General features: G+C 42.4%; 2 protein-coding genes across 2 annotated transcripts; one reads left to right on the top strand and one right to left on the bottom strand.

Moving 5' to 3' along the window:
• The first annotated feature begins 585 nt into the window (after window positions 1-585).
• zdhhc22 (zDHHC palmitoyltransferase 22) lies at window positions 586-2,447 on the top strand. Its single transcript, XM_030045294.1, has 3 exons — window positions 586-681; window positions 1,481-2,038; window positions 2,159-2,447. The coding sequence occupies exons 2-3, from the start codon at window positions 1,483-1,485 to the stop codon at window positions 2,434-2,436; spliced, it is 834 nt and encodes a 277-aa protein (XP_029901154.1). The 5' UTR covers window positions 586-681; window positions 1,481-1,482; the 3' UTR covers window positions 2,437-2,447.
• Window positions 2,448-5,396: 2,949 nt separating this feature from the next.
• Window positions 5,397-8,997, bottom strand: cipca (CLOCK-interacting pacemaker a). Its single transcript, XM_030045066.1, has 4 exons — window positions 8,799-8,997; window positions 7,807-7,923; window positions 7,151-7,320; window positions 5,397-6,362 (listed from the first exon to the last, which is right to left on the bottom strand). Exons 2-4 carry the CDS (start codon window positions 7,910-7,912, stop codon window positions 5,550-5,552), a joined length of 1,089 nt encoding a protein of 362 aa, XP_029900926.1. The 5' UTR covers window positions 7,913-7,923; window positions 8,799-8,997; the 3' UTR covers window positions 5,397-5,549.
• Window positions 8,998-9,261: the final 264 nt, after the last annotated feature.

The following is a 9,261-nucleotide window of genomic DNA, read 5'->3' as shown; positions in this document are numbered from 1 at the left end:
TTTAGCCCACATAAGCTTATAGACAGACAGACAGACAGACAGACAGATAGACAGATAGATAGATAGATAGATAGATAGATAGATAGATAGATGCAGTGATGACGTGGTAAGTGTAAAGTAGGATAACCTGTTTCAGTGATTATTATAAAGCAAACAGCCCCCATCAAAAACTGACCATACTGATGTACATTGCAGTACACCAGGGCCTACAATAGGCTACATCAGTTTATGTTTTTTTTTTTCCCCCTTAAAACACAGTATCTCCACAGTGCTAAATCTATATTAATTTCATAACCTCAAATTTGCATCAGCCTAAAAAGCCAATTAACTCTATATACAACCATAAAACCTGAATTTATACCGGACTACGACCCTTGGCAACAGGCTCACCTCATGGAAAATAACTGATGTGTGTAATAACAAAAAAAAAAAAAAAAAAAAAAAAAAAAAACGAAAGCGAATATGTTCTTCCAGACCAACAGGCGGCGGTAGACAAGGGAGCAGATAAAATTACAATGAAGAAAAAAAATTAAAAATTAAAAAAAAAAAAAAAAAAAAAAAAAAAAAAAGACATCGCCAGCATTACCGAGACCTGCTCCTTGATTGCATGAGAGTTAGAAGCGGTGATCCGAGGCGACGCGCTGCAGAGAGGACGGCTCCTTCTCCAACCAACACCTGCAGGTAGGCAGCTGGCGCATCGTGCTGCTGAGGCTGGACATAATGACCTGACTGCGTCGTCTCGGAAATCAGGGAATTTACGCCAGCATTGGCACATTGGTCTCGAGTCTCGGCTGATTAAAAGAGAAAACCCCACGGAAATTAGTTGTTTCGCTTAAGGTCGTTTATGTTTTTTAATGGTATGCATTTACTTACAGTCGGGGCTTCCGAGCGTTTTCAGATCAAGCCCCCAGCAGCCCAGATCTAGCCTAACAGAGGCCACTAACATCCAAACTGATGTTTTTTGATATGATTTGGTACTGAACTGCTGGGTTTATACTGTAATTGGTGAGAGTGTACCCTCAGATATTCATTAAATAGTCATCTCTGCATCATAACCTCATTGCTCTATCATCAAATGAATGAAATAATAATGACATGAAACTATTCTTCATTTGACTGTTAATCACTGGAATTTCCTTGGGACCCCCGATTGTCCCAAGACCCCACTATGGGATTACTGCGTTACCCCTTATTTTTTCTTTCAAAATAAATATTTATCACAAGAACACTGCCTTTTCTAAAAGGGGCCAGCTTTCAATTTCAGAAAGATGCTTCATGTAAATAGCTTTGAATTCAGTCCTATCCTTGGAAGGCTTATGCTCTCTAATCTGATTAGTTTCATTTGAGCTGTTGAAGTAATCACTCATCTCAGTCTTTAGCAGCTGTCAAATCAGCTCATAACAAACACCACAGCATCCTTTGCAATAATGGAGCTACCCATTTATGTTATAGTACTGACTGTGTCTTTACTATCACACAGGTATGTTTACCAGGATGCTGAAACTGAGACTTCTCAATGCTGTGGCGCCTGCATATTTTTTCACAGCCACAGCTGTCACCTTCATTTTGCACTTCTGCTTGTTCATCCCAACAATTTTCCCAAGCCCTGAAGTATCGCTGAGGGGGTCTACGATGCTTCACTCGATTGTTTTCCTTTTCTTGATGCTCAATGCGTTGGGAAACTATGTAATGACTATCAAATATCCTGCGGAAAGTGCAAACGAGACCGTGATTCCAGTGTGTTCCCCGGACTGCCCCGACAAAGTGGACGCCCACTACCTCCTCAATGGCCGTCACTTCTGCAAACTGTGCAAGAAAGTTATTCTCAAGAGGGATCACCATTGCTTTTTCACAGGAAACTGCATTGGCAACAAAAACATGCGCTACTTCATTATGTTCTGCATCTACACATCATGCACTTGTTTGTACTCCTTGGTTCTTGGTGTGGCCTTCCTGACAGTGGAGTATTCAATCTCCTTTGAGAACCCACTGACCTTCCTGACTCTTCTACCCCTCTCCACTGGTTACTTCTTTATGGGTGAGTTACATCACATTTTTAATCACTATTAAAGCTGATAAATGGACATAAAAAACATGCTCACCTGCTAGGGAATGAATGCCTGCCTAATGAGGCTGTTTTCTCACTTCCTCCCACCAGGAGTCATCTCAGGCTTGCAGCTGTTCCTGGTGCTGATGCTGTATGTGTGGCTTGGCATCGGCCTGGTGTGTGCAGGTTTCTGTTGCCAGCAGGTGCTGCTGGTGGCCCGGGGACAGACCTGGTGTCAGATGCAGCGGGGGCAGCTCGTGGAGAACCACAACCCCTGGAAAACCAACCTCAGGGATGTTTTTGGTACTCGCTGGGCCCTCGGGCTCATCCTGCCCGTTCAGACAGTGGAGACGTGCTCTGAAGACGTGGCTGCGCAGAAACAAGACTGAGAGATCACCAGATTTCCTATCAGCTCCCAATAGTTCACACACGCAACACAAATAGTAGGAAATGCTTTGTTGGGACCTATGAGGCGAATTGCTTTGAACAAGAGATGGATACTTTATAATATCTACAATAGTCTGTGAGAAAGTTAGAATAATTTAAACACATTCCTTGAAGGAAAGGAGCCATATAAGCAAACATAAAACTTCTTTTTGACAGTGCATAATCTATGTGTATGTTTTAAGTAGCTTTACATGGCAATTTAAACAAGAGTAATAAGTTGGTGACACTGAACAGTTGTACATGCACTACTTAATACCTACATCAGTATGTGGAGATGGCTGTAAGTGCATGTGTTCACAGCTTTGCATTTACAATACTTGCTAGTGACTTCACACCTGTGCCATATTCCCATGCAGTGCTTTGAGATTTTCAGCCAAAATATGTTGTACTTCCACACTTCCAGGTAGGATGCTACAATATCGGACATTCAGGAAAACTGTGGTAGTTTTCATAACAATATTTGACACCAAGGGCTAGCGGACAAGGACAACTAAACTCTGTGTAGGTCCACAGCACAAACTGCCAGGTTTGACAACTGGACACTTGTCTCAACAAGAATAAGCTGTTACATTTTGAGTGTGATACATTTTCTGCTTAAAGAATGTGACAGTTTCAATAAGCTCGGGATGGAGTCAGCACACTGTAATACGCTGCTTTACAAGAGTGAATGGGGGAAATACAAAGATGGCATACTGTGTTTCCCATACAAAGAACGGTGTGGGATTATCCAGGGTATTAACCATGATGTGCCATAAAATCATGTATTTCATGCTTACAGACAACCCCAAAGATTAGATATTCACTACACTGCGCGGTGTGAATGACAGGGGTCCACAATAATTGTATGGACTTTTCACTGTTATTCTACAGTTACAGTTATGGCATCTTTAACATCCTGTCATAACTGTTTTATAGGGGATATCAGTGACTGTATGTTCCTGGAATTGAAATAGAAATTTTACTTTTTAGAGCTATTTTGTCTATTCCTGTTATACCAATAAAAAGTATTTAAATCACAGCAAGTAGTAGTTCTTTGTGTTGATGACACTGCCACACACGCTGAGCTAGTTAAGTGAAACAAGGATGAGGACGGAGACGGTTCTTGAGAAAAAATTTAGTTTTATGACAGTTATCATCAAAGTGACTTCCGCTTGAAAAAAGGCACAAAAAGGGCACTTCACTAAAACAGGAGAAACACTGAGCTCTGGAAAGCAATCTACAACATCATCATCATCATCATCATCATCATCATCATCTCTCTGTAACCCTCATTTTTGCCCTTTTGAAACCAGGTCTGATTTGATAACTTGATAAACTTGTTCACACCTATGGAATGGTGCACTAGTACACTGTATTGGAGCCATACAACTGTTAGCCTAGACCTAAACCTAACTGTTAGAAGAGAAACATTTGTTAAATTAAGTAGCATTAACCCAGCGTCTGTTTTGCACCTTAGTGCCACCACAAATATGTCTTCACACTCTACTTTCCATTATAGCTCCAGCAGTGGTGTGTGTTTCACCGAGCCAGAGCTATCAACATTTTAAAAATTCACAGGTAAATAGTACACTTCTTTGGAGACTTTAAATTTCATCCACATTTAGCACAAAAAAATAGAGATACCTAGTAAGATATCTAAAAGTTAGTTTACAGTAGACCACGCACTAATATGAAGCACAAATCGACATATTCAAAAGGCACAGGCAACTGGATAAACATTCATAGCAAAGTTATGTTGTATCAAGACAGAACGGCAACGCTCATTTGGAGATGCAAGACCTAACATTGTTCTAAAAATGGTAACAGCAACCTTATTGTTGCTAAAGTGCTTTAAAGTTTGTAACACAAAACAAAAGGCAACTAGTTTCTGGCATTGCTCTGCATTATGTGTTGTGTATCATATTAAGCTTAAAAATGCAGCAGGAATGAGCATGCCAACACAGATTGTAAGTCAAGACAACAGTGAAGTAACAGCACTTCACTAGCTACAGTCTTAAATGTCACAATTTTATGTTTTTTGAACCTGTCTTTCAGTAAGGAGCTAGCTTTTTCAGCCAATTGGTAAACGCATACTTGTGATGTGCTAAATCATCTCTGTATTACTCTCACAGCATTAGACCTGACCAGACAGATTATTGCAAATAAATAAAACTGACATCAACAACAAAACATACAAATAATGTTATGGTTTAGCTAACCTTCTGAATCTTCATTACCCATCATGACTTATACAAATGATGTTGCCCCTTTTATGAAGAAACAACATGCATCTGTGTCATATGTATCATTTATCATGCCATGTAAAAAACAACAACAACAACAACAACAAAAAAAAATGGTTAAGACTTTGCCCTGTTGATTCCAAACGCACCGCAATAATGAGCAAATTGAAACATATAGGCCACTAATTTCTGTCACGCTGGAATTTCAAATTTTGGTCCATAAAACAATAGTTACGTTTACAGTTTCTTAACAGCAAACAGATTTAAGACGTGTACAGCTGTGTACGTCGTTGCATGTGCTATAAGACATGCATTATCTAGCAGTTCAACACAGGAGCCATAGCCCTATTGCAAGTGGTACTTGCTATTTTGAAATCACAGAGGCAAGAAACATTTATTATAGGCAAGGGTCTAAAATGTGAGCATGCTTTTTAACTCCCGCTAGTCAACAGTGGATGTGCTTCACTTTCATATATTTGTAGCTTAGTCCAGCAGTTCTAAATTCATAGGCTCAATGACAAAAACAAGGTGACCGCTTCCCGCTCCCCTACAGGAGTGTGCAGCCACAGAGTAAACTAATAAATTGTGACATGACACAATGATTTATTTGTTTACTGTTGACGCTATTTCATTTGATTAATTGTTTGAAGCCTAGATGCAGTGTAGTGTTAACTACTTCACACAAACAAAACTTTTATTGCAAAGATTTCAGATATGATGATATATTTCTCTACTAAAAATGTGTGTTTCACATCCCATAAATCAACTTGTGATCCCCTGAAAACATTGTGCCAACTTCGGGTTTGGGACTGCAGGCTTAACCCACCGGTTCATTATGCCAGGACGCTCGGCGGTTTTATTCCCCATTGTTCCTTGTCCGTGTCCTGCAGGGTGAGCTGGAGCTTAGTCCAGAGCTGGGGGTCCCCGCTGCTCAGAGCCTCCATCAGCAGGGCCGTCTGCTCCTGCAGCTGCTGCAGCTGGCCTTGGGTGCGCCGGTTCTCCTTGATCAGCTGCTTTGTGCGCAGGGTGATCCCCAGCAAGCCAGACTTGTTAAGGATGTTGTAGGTGTTGCTGAAACGTTTCAGTTTGTCGTTGTCCATACACAGGGCATCCTGTTGTTTGTTAGGATCTTGCCTGTTGCCATCTAGGACCAACCTCAGTTCATGTGGGCAGGAGGGCAGAGAGCCGGTCTCTGTGCCCAAGGAGTGAGGTTTGTCGTTGAGCTGCAACGGGCACGGCGGCTGACAGTCGGCTGCTTGAGCTTGGCTGCTTGCCGCTTCAAAGCTGGAGGCGGGCTTGATTGGTGTCTGCAGCGCCTGCTGCTGAGAACTGGGGGAGCTGTAGAGTCTGTGGGCATGATGGTGCCTCCGCTGGCGCTGGTCGTATCCTGATGTTGAACTACTCCTCACCCTGGAAGATGCCTGCCTCTTAGTAGGTGCCTCCCCAGGGTGGGGGGCAATTCTGGGATATGACTTGAGAATGGGTAGGTAGTTTCTTGATTGTCTGTGATTTTCAGGGACAGTCTTTGGAGTGCTGCTGTTACCACTTGATATCACGGGCTGAAGAAGGACAACCTGGGGCTGAGGCATCATTTCCAAGGGTGAAGGAAAGCCCCACTGTTTATCTACTGGAGTCATGGGGTTTGGCTAGGGAAATTAAATACATTCATTATGTTGACTATAGTATCCAATAACATTTCTCTTGATAATAAATATTTTTAAGTTAAGGTCAATGTAGGTACGATCTGTTGAAGTAACAAAATAAAGTGACAACCTTTGCATATACAATCTTATCCAATGTAATTTAACCCTGAAACGAAACTTATATAACCCCGGATTAACTTAATCAAAAGTATCCCAGACCAAGCCGTATTTCCTTTCAGCAGCATTGTCTGTCACTAGCCCATATGTTCCTCGTATTAATGACTCAGCAGGCACACAACTGGAATCAAGACACTTTAGCTAAGAGAAGGGACTGAACAAAGAAATAACAAGAAAAAGTGGGAGTGCTGGCAGGTAGGTTAACTTTTACAACTAGTCTATTATCTCCTGTTCCCAGGGGAAAAAGCTCCACACACAACGCCCATCAACCTTTATCTAACAGAAAAGTAACACACAAACACAAACACAAAGTGACTAAAACAAACGGAGCACTGCTGTAATGCAACTGTGTCATTGTCATTTCTGAACTCTGTCCCTGGTTCACACTGGCAACTGTTTGCCCTGGGAGAACCCCCAAAACCAGAATTAATCCTGCTAAAAAACAAGGATGCTGATTCTGGGTTGGAAGTCGAGAGGGGGAAAAAACATGACGTTAGCCACTGCAAAATGCATAGTAGCCTAAGGTTGTGAGCCAAATTAGCAAAGGGTTAACCAGGACACTCTAATGTATCAGACAGCGCTAGGCAGACAGAGGGTAATGTGCTGTGCTGTACCTGCTTTAGGACGAAGTTGTTCATGATGATCATAGGAGACAGGCCAGGGTAAGAGCCTCCCATCACAGCCACCTGGGGACCGGTCTGCTCCTGGCCTATTATAGACACCGTCCTACCTACATCCTCAGAGTCAGTCAGGTCAACTGCACTCAGATACTCAGAGCTGGCATCTGCGGGAGAGAGACAAGCTCTTAGTTAGCATCATGTTAAAAGGAATAGATTTTTTTTCCCAGCCATAACATTAGAACTATGAAAACAGAGCCAGAGGTAATAATCTCTGTGGCTTTCGCAAATGGAAACCATCAACCCGATAAGGATGGTATCGTGCTAGCCAGGACTAAAACCAGGCCAACAATCATACAGTAAATCAAGGTTGTAAAAAAAATACAGACCCACTAGGAGATAGCTTACATGGAGAAGGTGACCTAGATCTAGATCTACATCATGGTAATCCCTGTTTATTAAGATCTTAGGCTACCTGGTTCAGTCTTTTACTAAACCATCTGGAGGAAAATACAAATTACACTATACACTCCTTAATTAGAGCACAAAACCCATTGGCACCATTACCAAGCGAGCCTCTCAAAAGGCCAGAGAATGTCCTGCAAGAGATAAAACTCCTGCAGCTGTATCAGAGCGTTGTAACTGAGACAAACCTGAGAAGCCTGAATCTCGCTCTAACTCAGGCTTGGATGTTCCAAGGTGTGTTGCCCTGGAGAACCGTGGTCGCCCATGTCCCTCCAACTTGCTGAAACTGCTCATGCTTGCCGCGTCTGGTAGAAAGGAGAATAAAGGCTGTAAGGCAACTTGGTAACTTATAGGTAAGTTAGCTGGCTGATGGATTTTGCAAGGGCAAAGACAAACAAAGCCATGTGTTAGTGACTCTTAGATTTCCTCAGCACTGCAGAAACAACAGGCTGTTCAGCTAACAGTTAGGCTTCATACAGAAAGTATGCACATAAAAAGTCAAGAGAGTACACACTTTTTCTTATACATGTAATTTCCTTGTCTATTATTTACAGATTACAGTTGTTTATGCAGTTTCCATTTATCAGTGGAGTGTGTCAACAAGGGTTTTATTTTGTAGGTTGTGACCGGAAGTGTTTTTTTTTTTTTGGCACTAGATAGTTCAGTCATCTGTGGGCCCAGCCCATGCTACAGTACTTCCATGGGCCCACCGTGTTGGTCTGCGGACAGTGACTTGAGTCTAGATGTGTCTGATAATTTCTCCGCAGTGATAAAAAGAGAAACACGTCGACTCGTGAGAGCAGACGGCAGCCAGCATCATGCGGGGCGGTGATGTGAGCTGTGCGGTCACCTGGCTCGGCTCTAGTTTAATGTGACCAAAAAACGCAGCATGACGTTTCTCACAAGCAAATACGACGAGGTATAAAAATGCTATTTACCAAACGCTAAGCGGCCTGGCAAACTTAAGCTGCAGCAACAAACAAACATTTCCATTTTGATTAATATGATAGTAACGTTACTGACTGTATCGGCTAACAGTGACTGACTGTTTCATTATGCACAATACTCCTTAGCTACTGCGCTGGGCTCAGTTAGCTTGCTAGCTTTAGCACGGCAAAGCGGCTCATCACAGCATTGAGACGATGACTAAACTGTCTGTTTGGATTTGTGGAGGCCTTACCAAGACGTCTTCGACTCAGAAACAAATACCCTTCAAAAGTATCATCCAAGCTGACGGCAGTTTTCCGCTATATGTGCTCGTCGATGATAAATCTACGCCTTGTTTCGTACTTTACGGCGAGTCTGTTTGGCCCGCAGCGCTGTCTTACAGGCGAGCGGGGGACGGTGGCGCTGTGCAGGCTACACTCCTCCCCTGCGCATGTGTCTGCACCCTGGGTTTCTCTTGTGTGCCAGGTGTTTTCAAAGTGGGGTCCGGGAACCCCCAGGGGTCCCCTACAGGGGGTCCTCACTAAAATGAGCAATGTTCCAATCGCATCAATTTCCAATCCATTTGTTAGTGCTCTAGCATGACATCTAAACAATGTAATACTTAAACAAAAATATGTTTACATACAGTCCAGACCAAATGAAGTCCACAAATGAAATTAATGAAATTCGACTTAGGCATCTAGAATATGCAAAAA

The sequence above is a fragment of the Myripristis murdjan genome, chromosome 22 (assembly GCF_902150065.1).
Source record: "Myripristis murdjan chromosome 22, fMyrMur1.1, whole genome shotgun sequence".
Classification (NCBI taxonomy): domain Eukaryota; kingdom Metazoa; phylum Chordata; class Actinopteri; order Holocentriformes; family Holocentridae; genus Myripristis; species Myripristis murdjan.
This window is presented reverse-complemented; position numbering and strand designations above follow the sequence as displayed.

What these genes read in the sequence shown, in the direction of transcription:
- zdhhc22 (XM_030045294.1), top strand. Translation starts at nt 1,483, where the DNA reads ATGTTTACCAGGATGCTGAAACTGAGACTTCTCAATGCTGTGGCGCCT. An exon ending in CACTGGTTACTTCTTTATGG is followed by an intron (nt 2,039 to 2,158) that starts GTGAGTTACATC and finishes TCCTCCCACCAG; the next exon opens with GAGTCATCTCAGGCTTGCAG.
- cipca (XM_030045066.1), bottom strand. Translation starts at nt 7,912, where the DNA reads ATGAGCAGTTTCAGCAAGTTGGAGGGACATGGGCGACCACGGTTCTCC. An exon ending in GCGAGATTCAGGCTTCTCAG is followed by an intron (nt 7,321 to 7,806) that starts GTTTGTCTCAGT and finishes TCTCTCCCGCAG; the next exon opens with ATGCCAGCTCTGAGTATCTG. An exon ending in ACAACTTCGTCCTAAAGCAG is followed by an intron (nt 6,363 to 7,150) that starts GTACAGCACAGC and finishes TAATTTCCCTAG; the next exon opens with CCAAACCCCATGACTCCAGT.